Below are 22,249 nucleotides of genomic sequence, written 5' to 3' on the forward strand. Positions count from 1 at the left end.
AAAACATACCATCAGCGCATGTGCAAGATTGCACACAAATTGGCAAGGACATATCCTCCATTACAGCAATCACCACACTCTTAAAACAAAAGTTTGCAATTGTCTTGAGAATTATTTTGCAACATCCTGTGATCATGAAAGGTGGTATAAAAATGCAAAGCTCTCTCGCTAGGTCAAGTATTTTGGCATATTTATGCCGGTGTGCATTCAACCATAGCTGTACTTGCACTATCGCAACTGACATCTGCATTTATATTTTGCAAGGTGACTCCAAACTACTACACAACCTGAAATGCAACCTATGCCTGCTATTGAGCAAATAGCTGGGGATTTTTTTTGTTAAATCCAAATCCATAACAAATAAAATTGTACAGCAATTATACAAAGTTGCAACTGATAAACTTATTTTTGATCCATTGAAAATATTGTTTAACTTCCTCATCATTCTCTATATAATAAATATTTATTTTACAATAAATGCCCTGACAGCAATGAATGGTATACATTCAAAACCTATATTTTTGTATAAATTCCTTTGAGTTGTTTTTCACAGTAAAAAATAAACCTTGTATAAAATATATTTTATAAAAATGAAGTATTGTTACAAAAAAAAAAATAACTGCAACAAAAATGATTAAAGATTGAGTACCTTAACAATGCTATTGGAAACCAGCAATGAGCACTTTCCCTTTAATGCTACCAACTTACACAGGTCTCTAAGGTCACTGATGCAGAGAGTTTTTCTTTTTCAGCTTATTTGCTGGTTTTCACTGAAGGCAGGTCTTGGATAGCCGTAACTGTTCATGCAAAGTTCGTGAAGAATCAGTTTTTCTTCAGCGGATTCAGTGGAAATCTGAAGGTTAATATTTTCGTAATTCTTTGCCTGAAGCACTGCTTGCAGAATCTGTTTGCTTTTCACCTGCTCAATCTGCAAAATGGGAAGGTTAAGGGGAGGTTAACACGCAGTTAGCTTACAACAGATAAATAATGGTTCTAACATGTACAGTGAATCATGTATAGGATCAACATGGTATAGAATTATCTATACCTCTATAATAATTTCTAATACATTTCATATATGTTTCTAATAATTTTCTCACCTCCACTATAATTAGTTTTTTGTTCATGGGTTTCATGTCAGGAAACTCTTCTCCAAAGCATATAATCACTTTGTTATTCGGTGGAATGCACTGTGGGTTCTCTGTGTATAGTTGCAAGGCTGCAAGGGAAATAACGTTTTTAATGCATTTTATACAGTCCACCAGTTTTCCCATTCACTTGCATTTCAAAAGACTTTTTAATCATCCTGTAAACACACAATTCCACATGCAACCAAGATGAACAGGCCAGGAGGCAAACATTAAACCTTCTCCATTATTCCCCCAAACAAAAATGGGCTTTGACATGCAGTCAGTTCCAGCGCTGCCTTATCCCAACAATGGTTTTGGTTGATTGGATCTTAATAGATGTTTATTTAAGAGAGTTTTGGAGAAGCACATGGATATGCAGGGAATGGAGGGATATGGAATAAATACAGGCAGGTTCGGGTTGGTGTTGCCATCATGTTCGGCACAGACATGGTGGGCTCAAAGGCCTGTACCTGCTCTACTGCTCTGTGTTCTATGAATGAATACGTTTTAAAAGATTATCTTCGTTTGCTCAAAACACTGAATTTAGCTTCTGAATCTATCGGTGAGTGTGGGAGGAACTAAATCCTAGTTGGAATCATAATAGAGCATAGAAATGTACAGCATAGGAACACGCCCGCCAGCCCACAATGTCTGTGCCAAATATAATGCCAAGATAAACTAATCACATCTGCCAGCACATAGTCCATATCCCTCTACTCCCAGCATATCCATGAGTCAACCCAAAAGCCTCTTAAATGCCACCATCATATCTGCATCCACCGTCACCCCTGGCTGCGTTCCATGCATCCACCATCATCTGTGTTAAAAAAAAACTTGGCCTGCACACCTCTTTTCAACGTTGCTTCTCGCACCTTAAAGCTATGCCCACTAGTCTTTGACATTTCTACCCGGGGGAAAACTAATTCCAATTCTCAGAATACAGTATACTTCTGGACCGTACACAAATTTCCATCTCGTTACCATTGATTCAGTTAGGCCATATTATGGCATTTCAACAGACCGTGGTATGGACTACTTGTAACATCTTTACCTGTTCCTGGTCAATGCTCACAGCCTTGACAATTGCCAATGCCATGCATAGCAAAGGACCTCTAGAGGAAGGTGAGGGAAATCAACAGTAGCACTGAAAGCTATCCCCAAAGCACTTTAGAGTAAAAAGAGATGGATGTACATGATAGATTCGGCTTGGATAGAGTGGATGTGGAGAGGATGCTTCCACTAGTGGGAGAGTCTAGGACTAGAGATCATATCCTCTATTAAAATTAAAGGACATTCTTTTAGGAAGGGATGAGGAGAAATATCTTTAGTCAGAGGATGGAGAATTTGGAATTCTTTGCCACAGAAGGCTATAGAGCCCAAGTCAGTAAATATTTTTAAGGGATAGATAGATTTTTGATTAGTGCAGGTGTCAGAGGTTATGGGGAGAAGGCAGGAGAATGGGGTTAGGAGGGAGACATAGATCAGCCAAGATTGAATGATGGAGTAGACTTGATGGGCCAAATGGCCTAATTCTACTCCTATCACTTATAACCTTATGATCATGACTCATTCAGACAGAGTAGAATAAAGCAAAGCTCTCCCCAATAGCCTATTGTTCAAGGATTGGTGATATAGATTTAAAATTGAGAGCAAATGATCCAAGGAGAGGCATCAGGAAAATATTATATGGAGAGTGGTTTCTGATCTGGAAATCACTGTCTGCAATGGTAGTGGGAAGTTTAGCAGAGCTTTCCAAAGGAATTGATTAGACGATTGAGAAAGAATAACATGGGGAAGGAGTGAGACTAATGGGATTGTGCCAACAGTTGCTGGTACAGTCTTGATGGGCTAGATGGCTTCCTCCACTGTAGTAGTTCTATGATTTTAGCAGCATTACAGACATGAGCTACCTTACTGCGAATTTAGTGCAGTTTACACCTCTGCAAGCTCACAAAAAATGTGTCTTTAATTACCACCCCAGCTTTAAATTAGTACATTGTGTTCTTAGTGGCTTTCTGCTTTACCCTGTTAAATACAACATATATCAGATTGAGTCAAGGATTCACGGTCCAGTAAGCAATCCATAAATAAACAGGTGACTGCTGATGTAAAGGGCTGACAAAATACATGTTACGGTCTGGCGTAAAATGTTATGTTCAGTTAATGAATGAGCAGGATAGAGTGCGGATTACCATCCCCACATAACCCTGACATTTTGTGCAGTTTTCTATGAAATAGGGACACAGGTCTGGATTCTTCAGCGAGGAGGATTTGCACCTTGTACTCAGTACAATGAATATATTCCTACTGTTTGTTACATAGCAACCTAACGTGTAAAGAGGCTGGCAGTCAGCTGACCCCCAGGGGTGGGGATTGGAGACAGTGAGGTTAACTTCAGATTTTGTGAAGTCAAAAGCTCTGCCAAAAATAGCTGCACTTTCTTTTGGTGCAGTTAACATGTTCTACTTGTGGTTTGTGTGTCAAATACAATCGGCCACAGATAAATTATGAAATTTGACAAAAACAAGTACTGTAGGATTAGACCGTTGTTACAGCCAGGAGATTTTTCTCCAGAGATGCGGCCTGACCTGCCGAGTTACTCCAGCACTTTTTTGGTTATCTTTGGCATAAACCACCATCTGCAGTTCCCTACTTCTGCATGACTAATACTGTTGGGAGCTGCACAACTGGTGCCCTGCACACTGCGCAAGACATCATGCCTTAAAAATGGCAGCCACAATACAAGATGCATTGAAAGGCTGCAATGGGGGTGTGGGAAATGCAGTAATCATCTGCTCATGGGCACCATGGTCTTCCCTGACTTAGTTTCATGCCCTAATATCAATGATGCAGAGGTCACATACAATGCACCTCAGAACTGCCTGCTAAGAAGGTGCAATGTGAAATATGGTTTCAAATATCCAGGCCATTAAAAACTGAGGCTGGTAGACACTGCCTGCAATATTGATGTCAGAATTGAAACCTTTTAATTATCACTTTGTTGGCCATCTCAAATGCAATGTAGTTCAGCTCGGCAACGGGTTACAGATAAAATCTCCAATCTATTCTGGCCAGGCAGGAAATATGCTGCGTGGCCTGCGATATATTTAGGAACTGATAATCGAAACACTGCAGTGAATGGTGGTGCCCAGGCCAATATCTCAGCGTGTGCAAGTTCACCTGGCAATATCCAGCAGGACAATCTACTCCAGACGGAATGACTTCTATATGCCATTTTATGCATGGAAACACGTGCCAACGGATTTGTTTTCTGGGCTAAGCAGAAGCAAAATCAAATCTAATGTTTGTGCAGGGTTGAAGGTGGTAGATGCCAACGTTCTGTCACAGCTTTGCCCGACTGTTCCCACAGGAAGGACAGGCAGCCCTGCCAAATCACCCAGCACACATACGACAGGCTGACTAACCTGCTTCTGAGTCCTAAACTTTCTAAACTTTGTGCCCTAAACTTGTCACGATTAGTCCAAGCCCGGAAATTCAACACCAATGCAGAGTGGCGATGAGCTACAGTATTATAAACTTCCCAAGTGCCTACTCAACCAACATATGTGAAGCGATTTCCGGCACTGTCCCACACCATCACCTTAAACCTCACCCAGTCTATTGATTCAAATTGAAAGATACAGCATGGAAAGAGACCTTTTGGCCCACCGAGCCCACCCTGACCATCGAACACGCATTCAGACTAGTTCTATGTTATCACACTTTCACATCCACTCCGTACACTACAGGGGTAATTTTCAGAGGCCAATTAACCTACAAACTCCGGTTACAAATTCCAATACCTGGCGTATTGTGCGCAGTTTTGGTCTTCTAATTTGAGGAAGGATATTCTTGCTATTGAGGGAATGCAGCCTAGGTTCACCAGGTTAATTCCCAGGATGGTGGGATTGACCTATGATGAAACAATGGATCGACTGGGCTTGTATTCACCGGAATTTAGAAGGATGAGAGGATATCTTATAGAAACATGTAAAACTCTTTTAAGGGATTGGACAGGCTAGATGCAGGAAAAATGTTCCCCATGTTGAGGGAGTCCAGAACCAGGGGTCACAGTTTAAGAATAAGGGGTAGGCCATTTAGGACTGAGATGAGGAAACACTTTTTCACCCAGAGAGTTGTGAATCTGTGGAATTCTCTGCCACAGAAGGCAGTGGAGGCCAATTCACTGGATGTATTCAGGAGAGAGTTAGATATAGTTCTTAGGGCTAACGGAATCAAGGGATATGGGAAGAAAGCAGGAACAAGGTACTGATTCTGGATGATCAGCCATGATCATATTGAATCAATATGGTTGCTGGCTTGATGGGCCAAATGGCCTACTCCGGCACCTATTTCTATGTTTCTATGTTAACATGTATTTTGGACATGACAGGAAACCGGAGCACCCGAAGGATACCCATGTGGGCACAGGGAGAATGTACAAACTCCACACAACAGTACTGAGCTCCTAATCGAACCCGGGTCACTGGCTATGTGTGGCAGCAGCCCTACCCAGCTGTATCACTGTGCTACCCTCAGGAAAAACATTACTACATCCTAACTCTGATCAGATAGAAGTCCCTTATTATTGATCATTTTTCAGGATGATTCCTGTCACCTTGATACACCTTGACGTTGTCAGGAACTAAAAGTTTACCCACCTGTAACTCAGCAATATTCAATATCTGCTATAATGCACTAGTTCTATTCCTTACAAACCACGCCTTATAGAAAATAATGTAGAACAAAAATTGTGTCAAGATGGAAAAAGAAGATAGTGGTTCAGACTCGTAATGACAAAGTCTATTTCCTCTCTACAGCATTTCAAAAAATAACCATCTTATAAACTGCTACAACATTATTTTTGTTACTGTAAGTTAAAAATACTGAATTGTTCAGTAGAGTATCATTGCACAAGTATTAACATAAAGTGATTGCTTGGTAATTTTAATGGCAAAGTACTATATTCTTATGCAGACTATATTCTTATGAGACATTGGTGTCTGATTATTGTAGGAAAGTTACAAGGAAACAATTTACCTTGGACTGTTTTTTTTCCCAACACAACTTTTTTACTGCTTGTTAAATTCCAAAGTAACTTTTGAGTTGTTCTCCAATTCCAAATTGAAATCAACCTATGACCAATTGAGTCCACAGAATACAAATAGTTCCCTAATCCATAAATCACATTATTTCAAAATTGCATCATGGAAACACACACTATAGCACAACTACCTGTATTGATATTTCAAATGTATCAATACCCTTACAGTAAGTCCAAAGTGAATTACAGTTCCTCTCTAATTGGGAAGCTAAATAAAGCACTCTTGAATTATCCCACTGTGCAACAGTACCAAAACTATATTTAAATCCTTCTGCTCTGCTATTTTAAAAATAATAACACGATTGCACAGTCAACACCAGTTATTAAAGGGAACTTGAGCTTGACTAATCTCTTTATTGAGTAGTTTGAAGATTGGTCCTGACCTGAAACATCACCTATCCATGTTCTCCAGAGATGCTGCTTGACCTATAGTAACAGCACTTGGTGTCCTTTATGTGTAAACCAGCATCTGCAATTGCTCGTTTGTAAACTATTTATTTATTTTCGATATATTTAATGGTTAAATGGTTCTTTATTGTCACACATGCGCTGCAGAGTGAAATCCTTTGCTGAGCAAGGTGAGAGAACATGGAATTGGGAGCAAAATACATGAGTGGATTTAAAGTTGGTCAATAGATCGATAACTACTTGTAGAAATAAATGAATAAAACACAAAGTGCAGGAGTAACTCAGCTGGTCAGGCCCCATCTTAAGAGAGAATGGTTTTCTTGGGACTCTTTTCCAGATTCAAGATTCTGCAGGTCCTTGTGTCTCCAGGGGAAATAAGCAGTCCTCTAAATTGACAGGCTGAGGATCCAAAATATAAAATTTCCAAGTTTGCTGCTGATATTGATATTAGTAGGAAAGTGAGTGCAGTGGTAATGATGCAAGGAGTCTTCATGACCAGCTAAGTGTGTAAATGAAAACTTGGCAGAAGGAGTTGAGTAATAGTGCACACACAAGCAGCTGAGCGGCTTCCTCCTGCTTCCATTGGTTATTCAAAACATGTATTTGAAACTGTAACATCTATTCCCATGTTATTTGTCCCCAACACATCTCACTTTAACTTAATAACGTAACACATCTCACTACACTTCAACTTAATGGGGCGGCACAGTGGTGCAGCTCTAGAGTTGCTGCCCGTCAGTGAACATGTAATGGAGACACAAAGGAGACTGCAGATGCTGGAATATTGAGCAAAACAACAAAGTGCTTGAGGAACTCATTGGGACAGGCAGCATCTGTGGAGGGAAATGGGCAACACCTACGGAGAGTTGGGACCCTGCTTCAGAAGTGTCGTCGGTACATAGCTCTCCACAGATGCTGTTCCTCCAGCACATTGGTTTTTTTGCACAGTTTAATACACAAGACTGGAACATCCTTTAGGCCTGGATCGCCCTTGATCCATAGTTCAGCAACACCTCGGTTCTAAAATTCACATCATTGTTTCCATTCCTGCCCCTGTCAAACTCCAACCTTCTCGCATCCAACCATTCTCTGAAAACACACACTCCTCCTGTCCTCCAATACAGCCTTGCATCTCTCTGATTTCTCGTTGGTTCAATAATGGTGGAGCATTCTTCAGCTCCTAATGCCCCAAACTCTGGTTATCACTCTCTCAACCTCCATGCCACCTCTCCTCCTCTTAGCTTTAAGATCAGAGCAGGAGGTTGAAAGGAGATGCGAGGGTCAAGCATTTTGTTTCACACACAGAGAATGGTGGGTCCCTGGAACAAACTGCCAAGGGTAATGGTGGAAGTGGAAACGATAGTGGCATTTAAGAAGCTTTGGGTCATAGCCATACAGTATGAAAACTTGTATCATGCCCCTTATATACGAGTCCCATCTGCTCGCGTTCGGCTCATTTCCCTCTAGACCTATCCTAACCAAGTTTTTAGATAGGCGCAAGGATATTTAGTGAATGGAGTGATATGGATCACGTGCAGGCAAAGGAGATTAGTTAACTTGGCCTCATGTTGGGCACAGCCATAGTACCTGTTTCTATGATGTACTGTTCTATGCTCTATGTTCCAGATACTCATTAATACCCGTGTAGGAAGGACCTACAGATGTTGTATAACCCCGAAGATAGACTGAAAGTGCTGGAGTAACTCAACGGGTCAGGCAGCATCTCTGGAGAAAAGGAATAGTTGATGTTTCAGGTCGAAACCCTTCTTTAGGCAGGGTTTTGACTCAAGATGTCACCTGTTCGTTTTCTGCAGGGATGGTCCGTTGAGTTACTCCAGCCTTTTGTTTGTCATCGTTAAAAACTACCAGTTTGACCATTGTTTCAGAAACCTTTCCTAATCGCTCCTTGTGTGGCTCAGTGTCAATTCTGTGCATTGGATCATTGGATATTTTTATTATATAAAGATGAAAGTCAAATGCAACGTTATTTTTGATACAATAGGCGTAACACAAACCTTGAAGAAATTGCTTTGTGTCAAAGAGCTTTACAATCGCATCTCTTTCCAGCTTGTTCGGCCGATCGGCATAAGGCGCGCAGGGTCCACTCCAGAATACCCTGCCCTGGCAGAGCCTTTTGATGTAGATGCCCTCGTTGTTGCTCAGTAGCAGAACCCCACGCTCCAGGTGGGTCAAGAGTTTGTTGGTAACCTGCTGCTGCCGAGGATTCACTATCTTGTTCGTTGGTGGGAACAGAACCTGCTCCATGCTCTCCGGCCCCTCGCTGGTGATGGGGGCATGACGTACGGTAATCCTACACCCGTCGGACCGCCGAATAGGAATCCGGGACATCGGAATTCCACCGTAATAAAAGGTGGCCATCATTTGGCAAAAACCTGGAGACAACATTTAAATAAAAGAATTACGGGCGCTTGAAGAGAGAGCCGATGGAAAATCAAAGCAGACAGGGCAACGATAACTAATTGGTCCACTGTACAAAAGGTTTACACTGAACTTTATAACTGAATTGAAATGCTCCATGGTAAGGAGGAGAGTCAAATAATTGACTGAAACTTGATTAAAATGAGACGCTCATGAAACCAATTGTTCAAAAACTCCAGACGTTCCTCTGGAGATTTTCAATGATTCAATGGGACTTCAGTGTGTCATGTACCCAAGTACAGTGAAATTCCCTTTTTAGACAGATGGCATGGTGGCACAGCGGTAGAGTTGCTGCCTTGCTACACCAAAGACCTGGGTTCGATCCTGACTTTGGGTGTTGTCCATACGGAGTTTGTACGTTCTCCCCGTGACCCGAGTGGGTTTTCTACAGGTGGAAACCATTCCTCCCACACTCCGAAGGTATGTAGGCTAATTGACTTGGTATCATTGTAAATTGTCCCTAGTGTGTGTAGGATAGCATTAGTGTACGGGGATCGCTGATCGGCCCAGGACGGTGGGTCGAAGGCATGTTTCCATGCTGTAGCTCTAAACTAAACTAAAAACAGGAGAGGAATTACGCTATTCAGCCCATCAAGTCTATTCCGCCATTCAATCATGGCTGATCTATTTTTCCCTCTCAACCCCATTCCCCTACCTTCTCCCCGTAATCTTTTACGCCCTTATTAATCAAGAAACTATCAATCTCTGCTTTAATAATACCCAATGACTTGGCCTCACGGCTTTTTGTGACAATGAATTCCACAGATTCACCACCCCCTGGCTGAAGAAATTCATCCTTGCCTCCATTCTAAAGGCACAGTTCATTAAAAATCTAACCTCGTCCACATCCTACACACCAGGGGCAATTTGCAGAGTTCAACTAACCTACACTTCTTTGGGATGTGGGAGGAAACTAGAGAACCTAGAGGAAACCCACGTGGTCACAGGGAGATCATGCAAATACCACACCGAAAGCACCCGAGATCAGGAACAAACACGGGTCTCTGGCGCTGTGTGGCAGCAGCTCTTCCAGCTCTGCCACTAAAAGGAAAGCTGTCGCTACCAAGCCTGCCGAATGATCAAATCATAGCAACACAGTGGACTCTCAGCTGCCATCTGATATTGCCCAGCAGGCTACTTAGTTAAAGGAACAATTAGGAAGATGTGTTAAACATCAACTTTGCCAACAATGCTTACTATCCCAATTAACTTTAAAATAATTAATCTCTACTTTCCTATACGAGTGCAGAACAATGATTTCCATCTATTACAGAAGCGCAGATGTTTGAAATAAGAATAGTCGCTGTATATTTGGTACCTGAATTGGGTTGCATGGGCGCATAGTTATTGGTGTAATATAACATGGAAGAGTCTGTAACAAGAAAAAGCATTTTTTAATAAATGGAAGGAACGGTATGCTTAGTCAGAAGATTATGGTGTTATATAGCGTGAGAACAGGCTCTTCGGTCCAACTTTCCTGTGCTGACTAAGATGACCCATCTACACTAGTTCCACTTGTCTGCATTTGGCCCATATCCCTCTAAAACTTTCTTATCCATGTACCTATCCAAATGTCTTTTAAATGTTGATATTGTACCTCTCTCAACTACTTCCTCTGGCAGCTAGCTCCATATACCAACTACACTTTGTGTGAAAAAAAACCCTCAGGTTCCCATTACATCTTTCCCCTCTCACCTTAAACCTATGTCTTCTGGTTCTTGATTCCCTACTCTGGGTAAAAGACACTGTGCATTTACCCTGCCCATTCCCCTCGTGATCTTACACACCTCTGTAAGATCATCCTCCTGCGCTCTAAGGTATAAATTCCTGGCTTGCCCGTCCTCTCCCTCGAGCTCAGTGCCTCGAGTCCTCGCAACTTCCTTGTAAATACTCTCTGCACTCTTTCCAGCTTAATGCCATCTTTTCGATAGTGGATAAAATTGAACCCAATACACCACAAGTGTCTTTACCAATGTCTTGATCAAAAACTTTAAAAGATTTTGAAGCACAATTTTACTTCACAAAACAACAATAAGAATATGACCCATAGCCAACCTATCTGAACACTGGAGCTAGGTTGTAAACTACAATATTCCTTTTAATTCCTGTTGGAATACCACAAATGGATAATAAACTGCAATATTCTTTCAAAATGCAAAGCAAAATCAAAAAATGATTGATATTTGCAGCTAATTCATAAAAAGGGGAAGGAATGATTTGTGTTTATCTTGAACGTTTACCTTCGATGTTTTGTCGGCCCCACCAATCTATTTGTGGTTGATTTGTACAGTCCTCTTCCGGAGGAGAATGACTTCTCTTTATTATACCATTATAATCTGCAATAACCTGTAAATATGTAATTAAAAGATAATAACTAACAGAAGGTTCTTGAGTAACTTGTTTTACAGATAACATGTCACTTTCTCTTTACCTCACTTTAGACCTTATTTTAGGGATACACACAGAAATAGGCCCTTCGGCCCACTAAGTCCATGCCAACCAGTGATCACTAGCACCATCCTACACATTTAGGACAATTTACAATTTTTGTTTACCAAATCCAATTAACCTACAAATGTCTATGTCTTTGGAGTGTGGGAGTAACCGAGAACACCCAGAGAAAACCCACGTGGTCACATGGGGAACGTAAAATCTCTGTACAGACAGCATCTGTAGTCAGGACGGAACCCGGGTCTCTGGCACCATAAGGCAGCAGCTCTACCTCTGCGCCACTGTGCTGCCCTCTCTCACTAAAAGTTGATGCTAAATTTCTTGCTTGATTATATTGGCAAAGTATTGTATTATATAGATAAAGTACTAAATGTATGAGTTTACAAATGGATTGGATCCATACAATCCATTCTTTTTCTCTAATTCTTCTACTCTTGGCCAAGCTCAAATTGAACCCTTCTTCAGACTGGAAGTATGGGCTGGAGGTGAGAAAAGACCAGGACCAATCAAGTCCTACTTTCAGTCTGAAGAAGGGTCAAGACCCGAAATATCACCTATCCTTTTTCTCCAGATGCTGCCTGAGTTACTCCAGCACTTTGTGTCTATCTTTGGTATAAAGCACCATCTGCAGTTCTTTGTTTCTACATTAAAGATTGCACTAACATCGTTTGGGACTAAGGAGAAGTAGAAGATGAATATCAACCACATCAAAGGGAAAAGTTTGGTTGGTGAAAAAGGTCCTGGTAAGTCTTCCTCTCAAAGTCAAAAATCATCTTCATACCAGTCCTGTGTGATGCAAGACCGCTGCCTTTCTACCAACAGCTCTACACCCGCTTATTCATAAAAGCAAGTGTCTTGCTCCTCAATGAATATTGGTGAGTGAAATGCCCTTCGAAAAGGTCTTGAGAACGGCCCTTGTTAATTAATTTTGGTTGACTGTTCGCCACTGTTATTGTTATTAATATTCTTCTCTCAAGGAAGAAATTCTGCCTCCCTTACCTGCTCCGACCCATGCATGACTTCAGATCTACCAATGTGCTGACTCTTGGCTGAACAATTGCCAGTGGCAACCACATCAGATGAACAAACGCAAAGGGATAAATCCATTATCAATTGGCTCCTCTATACAAGGTCTACCGAAGTCTGGTTGTGACCTGCTCGTATTTATTCCCCCACAAGTTTCAGCGAGTTCAAGACAAATGCAAGAGCCCTGAGCTCACTAGATGAGTTTTGCTTGTCCTCACTATAAATGCCCCCAGTATCTGCACTGAGAAATCTGCCTGTGAGACTGGCTCTTAAAAAGGCAGAAGACACATTCAATGAACAATTTCTGGCTGCAAGGAAAAAAAGGTAGATACCAAGCACGTTTCATTTATATTTTTTTATTTCATTTTAATGGAGTTTTGGACAACTTATCTTCAGTTGCTTTCTTTTTCTTTAAATCTGTTTATGTATTCAATTCTTAATAGATTTTGAATAGCTGTCGTAATGGATCAATATTAAATCAATAGCCTCATAATTTAAATAAGCAACCTATAAAAGAACCTTTCATAGTCTCTGGCCATTTGGCGCACTTTTTCCCCTAACTCCATATCAGTAAAACTAGAGTAACCAGTAATTAATCAGATACATTGTCATGAGACCACACAGTGTACAAACTGATCACCAGATTGACTGACTTGCATAGCTATGTTAGTTTTAACCCAGTAAATTTTAACATGGGAAAATAACTTGGACCTTTCTACAACATGATGCCACCATACGTCCAAATGCTTCTTTTAACCAAGCACGGTATAAATTAATGAATGGAATTATTGATCTTTTACATCACTCTAAATATTGAGAAGACATTTTAATCAGAACAATAGCCAATCCACCATGTCACATTATCTATTTCCCACAAATACAAGAAGGGAAAAGAAATAGAGATACCTACCTCCTTCATGAGTTCATCTGAGCCAGGTGGGCTACAATCCATATCAGTGATATCACCTTGTTCGTTGGACAGATTGCCGAATTTACCTGTTTTGGAAATGAATAGGTCACAGCATTCAGCCACTGTAGTATTGGCATTGGGTTATTGTCATATTTAGTTTAGTTTTCTAGTTTAGAGATACAGTGCGGAAACAGTCCCTTTGGCCCACTGGTCCGCACCAACCAGTGATGCCCGCATATTAACACTATCCTACATACACTAGGGACAATTTTTACATTTACCAAGCCAATTAATCTACAAACCTGTACGTCTTTGGAGTGAGACACAGTGAAAAAACGTTGTTTTGCCTGCGATATCAGCTGATCATATCATACAATTAAACCGTACACAAGTATAACAGATGATGCAAAAATAGAAAGGAAACGGTGCAAAATATTGTGTTACAGCTATCATGTAATAGAATACAGAATATTGCGTTACAGCACAGAAAGTGCAGGTAAAAAGAATTTAAGGGCCGCACGCAACAAGGTAGATTGGGAGATCAGAAATAAGAATGGGTTAATTAATGGATCATCAATCTAGTGTGGCATGGTGGCGTAGCAGTAGAATTGCTGCCTTACAGCGCCGGAGACCCAGGTTCAATCCCGACTACAGGTGCTGCCTGCGCGGAATTTGTACGTTCTCCCCGTGACCACAGTGTTTTCTCCGAGGTCTTCAGTTTCCTCGCATAATCCAAAGACATACAGGTTTGTAGGTAAATTGGCTTGGAATATATGTAAATTGTCCCTAGTGTGTGTGGGATATTGCTAATGTGCAGGGGTCTCAGGTCGGTGCGGACTCGGTGGGCCGAAGGGTCAATTCCGCACTGTATCTCTAAAATACTGAAAACTAAATTAAAAATTGAAAGTGATAACAGTGCACATACTATCAAATAACTTATTTAAGGAAATAGAAGGGTTTCTGAAAAGAGATTAATTACAGAAGCCTCGTCTCTTTGTGTACATGCTCACACCATTGCAACTGCATGGGAGTTGCCTTCCAAAGTGCATTCCTTTAACCTGCTTTGGAAAGAACCTCAGTGCCCTGCCCATCAGTGCAGCACAGTGGCGCAGCAGGCAATGTTGCTGCCTCACATCCTCCGCAACTCAGGTTTGAACCTGACTTCCAATGCTGTCTGTGTGGAGTGTGCATGTTCTTTCTTTGACCTCATGGGTTTCTCCTGCTGCTCTAATTTTCTCCCATATCACAAAAGGTGTGTGGGTTGGTTAGTTAACTTGTTCCTGTAAATTATCCAGAGTGCAGGTACATGATGGAAGAATCGGCATGGAATTGAAGCGCAAGTGTAAGTATTAGAATATAAACGTTTTGTTTAGTCGAGAGATACTGCGTAGTAACAGGCCCTTCGTCCCACCGAGTGCATGCTGACCACAATCACCCGTACACTAGTTCTATACTACACAATAGGGGCAATTTACAGAAGCCAATTAACCAACAAATCTGCACGCCTTTGGAACTCAGTCACAGGGAGAAGGTACAAACTCCACACAGACAGCACCTGTAGTCAGGATCAAATCTGGGACTCTGGCACTGTGAGACAGCAGCTCTACCGCTGCACCACAGTGCTGCCCTGGTTGGTTAAGTTGTTGCTGTAAATGATCCTGAGTGCAGGTGGATGGTGGGAAGAATCAATGTGGAATTAAAGCGTATGAGTATATAAGGCACTGAGGTGTCTTGAAGGAAAATGTAACAATGTCATAGAGAATACATAGATATGTCAACTTGAAATAGTGAGATTACAATGAATGTCCGTTAACTGTTATCAAAACTAAAATATGATATAGTGGGAACAACATGCTACATCTCAATGATGAAGAAGGGTTTTGGCCTGAAACGTCGCCTATTTCCTTCGCTCCATAGATGCTGCTGCACCCGCTGAGTTTCTCCAGCATTTTTGTGTACCTTCATGCTCCATCTCATTGTATAATCACATATAATTTCCAAAAACATTGTTGATCACAATTATCCACATTCAAACATCATTTTTGTGAGTTTCCTCATTACATAAAATCTCAGAATTCCCTGAACTAAAATGATTATATTAAATCTTCTGTAATTGTGAAGAATTTCTGCTGTTACACATTATTTCATCAGCATGTAAAGTCACATGGAGAGCCAATGATTCTTTCCTGCCTGAACCCATATTATTATGATTTCCGAAATAATATCACATGCTCCAAGCTCGATGCATTATTGTGTAAATGCATTTTGTCTCCCTGTTTAAATTTTTTTTGTTTTTCTCTCTCTCTCTCTCTCTCTCTCTCTCTCTCTCTCTCTCTCTCTCTCTCTCTCTCTCTCTCTCTCTCTCTCTCTCTCTCTCTCTCTCTCTCTCTCTCGATAGATAGATAGATAGATAGATAGATAGATAGATAGATAGATAGATAGATAGATAGATAGATAGATAGATAGATAGATAGATAGATAGATAGATAGATAGATAGATAGATAGATAGATAGATAGATAGATAGATAGATAGATAGATGAAGGCAGGAGAATGAGGTTAGGAGAGATAGATCAGCCATTATTGAATGGTGGAGCAGACTTGATGGGGTGAATGGCCTAATTCTGCTCCTATCCCTTATGACCACAATGTCTGTGCATAACATGATGCCAAGACTATCTCATATCTACCTGCACAGAACCTATATCCATCCATTCCCTGCATATCCATATGCCTATCCAAAAGTCCTTTAAAAACTGCTGAGATATGTGCTTCAACCACCACGCCCAGCAACATATTACAGGCACTCACCACTTTCTGTAAAAACCATGCCCCGCATATCTCCTTCAAACATTGCCCCCCCTCACCTTAAACCGATAAAGTTAATAAAATCACCAGTAATTTGGTTTTCACCAATTTCTCAAGGTAACTTCATATGAAACTCAATATATCGCTCTAAGACTTTGGAGAAGGACACAAACAACTATTTTTGCTGAAAGTCCCAGAATCTACCATCTCCAGTGACTGTATTTTTCCCTCTCTCATCCTCTATGTCCCAATAGTCAAACTTAAATTGATTCTAAAATATAAATTAGTCTAAAATATAATCTAAAATCAACAAGACTGAACTCAGACTTTGCAATTCAGTACAGGTGCATCTCATAAAACATGCCAACTCACTACGTGGCAAAGACCAGGTTCAGGAATAGCTCCTTCCCCACAGCCATCAGGCTATTTAACTTGGCTCAGACAAAACTCTGAACATTAATAGCCCATTATCTGTTTATTTGCACTTATTCAGCTTATTTATTCATGTATGTATATATTTATATAATGATATATGGACACACTGATCTGTTCTGTTGTCATACCTACTATGTTCTGTTGTGCTGAAGCAAAGCAAGAATTTCATTGTCCTATCAGGGACACATGACAATAAACTCTCTTGAATCTTGAATATCTTGAATCTTGAATCTACACTTACATTTCTGCTGTCCTTCGGGAACAATACGGTAAACTTTGTACGGTTCTGAAATGTCGAGTTGCGAACGGTCCGTCACCTCTTCGAAGTCTGGGCTTTTATTGAGGGCACAGCGAAGCCTCGTCTTCCACGTGGCAGGTTCTGCCTTCTCACCTTCTTTGTACTTTCCTTTGAAGACGGCCCATGCCTGTCAGCACAAGGTAAACCATGGTAATGGAACTCAAGAAAATAACACTACACTTTTCTGCACTTGCAGACTTGTAAACTATTGTACATTAATGCAGTAACGTTACACATCTGTGCTCAATGTAATATACTTTTATACACTAACGCAGTAGCCTCTCACATCTGTGCTCAATGTATAGGTATATTTTTGTTACATGTACTGAGATACTATGAAAAACGCTGTTTGCACACTACCCAGTCAAATCATAGGATACACGACTAGATCAAACCATCTAAAAGTGCAGGTGAAACAGCCCAAACCATCTAAATCAGGCAGTACAGAGAAAAATACCAGATTGCAGAATACAGTTCAGAATATAGTACAGAATTCAGCAATGCCTTTGCTGAAGGTAATAACTGACTTCCACTGCACAAAAACACTGACATTATTTTCATCTCACAGGTGAGGAGTTATGATTGTAATGCCCTGCACGTTATATACCTATTGCCCTTTTCACACTGAAGCCAAAATAATCATTAGCTCCACTTAAGGTGTTCTTTTACAATAATCGTCCAAGTGGTAGTCTAGTTGCAGATGAAGCTGAAGATAATGTGTAGGACGAACTGTAGATCCTTGTTTACACCGGAGTTCGACACAAAATGCTGGAGTCATTCAGCAGGTCAGGCAGCATCTCTGGAGGAAAGGAACAGGTGATGTTTCAGGTCGACTGAAGAAGGGTCTCGACCTGAAACGTCACCTATTCCTTCTCTCCACAGATGCTGCCTGGCCGGCTGAGTTACTCCAGCATTGTCTTCTATCTTTGAGCTAAAGAGAATGCTAGATCTCGGGTTAATAAACCGATACCAATACCAATTGTAGCTTCAGGTTTCTACACGAAGAGTTTTGACTTAAAATGTTTCAATGCAAGTGATCTTGCTTGCACTTTTCCAATATATGTTTTCCGTAATTAAATATTTCATCAGATAACGGCAACTGTTTCCAGAAACATTTAAAGAGTAAAATGCACACACAAGGGCAAAAAGAAAATTTAAGTTTAAATTTGCGTGTCCATCGATCTGGTGCTATAGCCTGCACCAACCAACGCTAGACTTCAATCAGGGGTCAATACTCATGACTTCGTATTCAGTACCGTCTCGACCCGAAACGTCACCCATTCCTTCTCTCCACAGATGCTGCCTGACCCGCTGAATTACTCCAGCGCTCTGTGTCTAACATGTTTTAAGAGATTTAATAAATATACAAATCTAAATTGTGCTAATTAGAGTTACACACTTTTAAAACCTCGTCCAACTTATTTCACCTGAAGGACCTCCCATATTTTCACAATATATAACAAAAATATCTCGAATCAGAACGCGTTTATCCGACAAACAAAACACGTGTTACTTTATTTTTTAATAAATAGTAATGTGGTAGCGTCTTATAAATTTGATTTTAGCAGGGGGGGGGGGTCGCGTATACTTATTTCATAGCTGTCATACCGGATCACTCAAACTTTATATTTTGATAGATTATGCGAACTACTTTCTTGCAATACTGCACTTTCAGCAAAGCCTTCATTCAAATATAAACATCGGATCCCAGTAACTCAGGAGTTGCCAGTTAATGAAGCGATTAAAGAGACTTTCTGCAAACTAAACCTATCTTCAATGCACTTTGCAGAAAGACACACGCACACACGCGCACACACAGAGTTCACCCCTCGCCTTGCAAAGTACAAACAGTTGACACAAAGTGCTGGAGTAACTCAGTGGGTCAGGCAGCATCACTCGAAAACTTGGATATGCGACGTTTTGAATTCCCCTATCTATGCTCTTTCAGAGATGCTGCCTGACCCGCTGACTTACTTCAACACATTGTGTCTTTTTTTTTAATGTTAGCATCTGCAGTTCCTTGAAGATGGACACAAAACGCTGGAGTAACTCAGCGGGTCAGGCAGCATCCCTGGATAAAATGAATAGATGACGTTTCGGGTCGAAAATATGTCTGAAGAAGGGTCTCGGCCCGAAACGTCACCCATTCCTTTTTCTCCATAGATGCTGCCTGACCCGCTGAGTTACTCCAGCATGTTGTGTCTATCTTCGGTGTAAACCAGCATCTGCAGTTCCTTCCTACACATGATGTCTGCAATTCCTTGTATCTATAAAGTACAAACTTGACACCATAATCTTGGGACATCTGTTAAAACTCTCAGGACTGCCCGCAGCTTAATGCTTTCATGTTCTCCATTGCATATCACTATATACACCAAAGTTAGCCACACTATCCTGGAGTAACAGCGGGCCAGCCAACATCTCTGGCTGCCTGTCCCGTTGAGTACTCCAGCATTGTGTGTCTCTCTTCGGTGTAAACCGACATCTGCAGCCCCCTACTACTCAATACACCAACTTGTGTGTTATTTCTTTCCAAATATCATAAACTGTTCCAAAGTCCTCGTACTTTGAATATGGACGCGTCCACCTCTTGGTTATAGTCCTGCTTCCCGGCGTGTTTCCAGGGAATCCGAAAGATGACTTTCTGATCATCATCCCAGACCAACCCCGGGTATTGATCGCTGTCGATCTGATCGATTAGCCACTGCTTAAGGCGCCGCATCCCGCTGCTGTTTTTATCGACCATCCCGATCCTGTAATTGCAACGTTGAAACTCACAGCATGGGTAATAACACTGATGGGAGACTAAAATGTAATCAGAAATCGGTAACTATTCAATAACAAGAGACACTCATCCGTGCATTAATGTCGATAAAATATTGCTTCAGCACAATAATGCAGTTTGCCAACTTATTTCAAAGTTACATGAGCTCACCCCTGCATCGTGCCTCAGTAGCTGTGTGCCAGGTATCAGTCACCTAAGTGTTATATTGTTTCTCTTCCGCCTCCGTGCGTATAGTTAATAAAATGTCCTTTAATTGCCCGTTCAAAAATGCTTTGCAAACAATGCCGTTTTTATCAGGGGTTTAAGGCGGTGTTGGTGGGTTTGTTTACTCAGTGGAAGGAGTGTCTCTCCCGTGACTGACATTGGAACACACCAAACAGCTCTTAGAGTTTCGCACAGTAAGGCCAATGGGCCGAGGGGAAGGGCGGTATTTCCTCCAAGACCCTCCTTTTACAAGAAATCAGATGTACAGACTATCTCCAGTAGCGCGCTCCAGCTTTTTTAAGCTTTCGGTGGTCCTCTGTGCAAGGTTGCAAGTGTATTTGCATCAATACTTATGAAACGAGACACCTTACGGCCCCACCAAGTGTGGTTGGGCTATGAATTTAATTACAGGGGCTCCAACGTGAGTACAAAGGGGGATTTACTGAGAGGCATGTTGGGGGGGGTTTCCCTGGATCTGTACGCCTCCTCCTGTTCCATGATGGTAATAGTCTGAGGGAAAAAAACGTTTTGTTTTTTTTTCATTTTGATCCATTTCATAAACCCCCAATAATAAAATCTATTCCCTGGGTGAATGAAAATCACAAGACTATAATATGAAATAAATGGTGAAAACATTCAGGTGTTATCTCTGAAAGAGAAATAGTTAATGTATTTGGGGGTCCAAGCCCTACGTCAGATCTGGGAAAGAGAAAACAAACCAGTTTTATATTTAGAGACACAAGATGATGGAATCTAGAGTAGAAAACAACGGAAAAATGTGCTGTCTTTTGCCCAGAGTAGAGGAATCGAGAACCACAGGTTTGGGATGAGGGGGCGGAAGATTTAATAGGAATCTGATGGTTAACCTTTTTACACAAAGGGTGGTGGGTGTATGGAACAAGCTGCTAAAGGAGGTAGTTGAGACAAGTACTATCGCGACATTTAAGAAACATTCAGAGAGGTACATGGATAAGACAGGTTTAGAGGAATATGGGCCAAATGCAGGCAGGTGAAACTAGTGTAGATGGGGCATGTTGGTCAGCATGGGCAAGTTGGGCCGAAGGGCCTGTTTCCATGCTGTATGACTCTATGACTAACTGTTGGAGGAACTCAGCAGGTCACTCTGAAGAAGAAACCCGACCCAAAACTTTGTCCATTCACTTACTTCCACAGATGCAGAATGAGCAGATTGTTGTACTCATCCCCAGCTACGGAATGCAGCTCCTGCACCAGTTCCCCAATCCCCTCAATATCTGTTGTGCTGCTGCAAGTACGAATTCCATTGTTTTGGGACATATGACAATAAAGCACTCTTGATTGCCAAACTTTAAAACATTTATCTTTCTCCATCTCATATACTTCTAAAGATCTGTATGAACTACATCAGAAAAGGAGAGTAGATTTCCTTTCCCAAATTAATAAATTGTTTAGATGTTCACATATGCTGTCTGTTGTTGATAGTATCTTTTTATTCTAGATATACTGTTACCTGAGTTTAGTTTGCCCAGTTACCAGTGGGGAATTTAAATTAATTTCTCCCAATCTTTGGTTTCCTAACTGATTAATTTAACAAATATGTTCCCATACTTGATTTTCCAGCGAATGTCACACTAGTTTTCACATTCATAATGGGATCTTTTGTTTTCTGACATATTAAGTTCCGCTCCATTCATCAAGAACAATAATGCTGTGATCAGTCCTTTGTAACCAAGGTTATGGTATAATTAAATAAGGGCCATTCGGCCCATCAATCTGGTCCTGTGCAGTAACTCCTAGTCCTGTGCTGTGGATAAAGAGGAACAAGTGTGTGGGTGTACTCAGATTTTCAGGCATTTAATAAGGTGCTCTGACAAACATAATCACAGAAAATCAAAACTCATTGTGTAGGAAGCAACTGATTGCTGTGATTAGAATATTGCCCAGTCAACAGAAAATGGAGTGTAGTTCTTTTTTTTTGGTCGGCAAGATGTGACAAATGATGTGCCAGAGGAATCAGTATTGGAGCCTCAGCATTTTACAATCCATATAAAGGGTATGGATGGATGTATGGCTGTTAAATTTGTTGGCAACACTAAGATAGGAAGCGGAGCTGCTTGCTAAATTTTGAGGAGGAAGTAAGGAGCCTACAATGGGATAAAAAAAGTTAAGCAAATGGACCGCTATCTTAGAGATGGTGTACAATGTAGCCAAATGTGAAATTGGCAATTTGGTAGAAACATATAAAAGAAGTATAGTATATGAATGGTTGGAGT

General features: G+C 41.0%; 1 protein-coding gene across 1 annotated transcript; it reads right to left on the reverse strand.

Moving 5' to 3' along the window:
- Positions 1 to 616: 616 nt before the first annotated feature.
- On the reverse strand, positions 617 to 20,099 carry irf8 (interferon regulatory factor 8). Its single transcript, XM_033035818.1, has 9 exons — positions 19,944 to 20,099; positions 19,575 to 19,761; positions 16,952 to 17,135; positions 13,469 to 13,554; positions 11,322 to 11,427; positions 10,400 to 10,453; positions 8,658 to 9,035; positions 1,101 to 1,219; positions 617 to 928 (listed from the first exon to the last, which is right to left on the reverse strand). Exons 1-9 carry the CDS (start codon positions 19,949 to 19,951, stop codon positions 749 to 751), a joined length of 1,302 nt encoding a protein of 433 aa, XP_032891709.1. The 5' UTR covers positions 19,952 to 20,099; the 3' UTR covers positions 617 to 748.
- Between the last annotated feature and the right edge of the window lie 2,150 nt (positions 20,100 to 22,249).

Source organism: Amblyraja radiata, chromosome 17 (genome assembly GCF_010909765.2).
Source record: "Amblyraja radiata isolate CabotCenter1 chromosome 17, sAmbRad1.1.pri, whole genome shotgun sequence".
NCBI lineage: Eukaryota > Metazoa > Chordata > Chondrichthyes > Rajiformes > Rajidae > Amblyraja > Amblyraja radiata.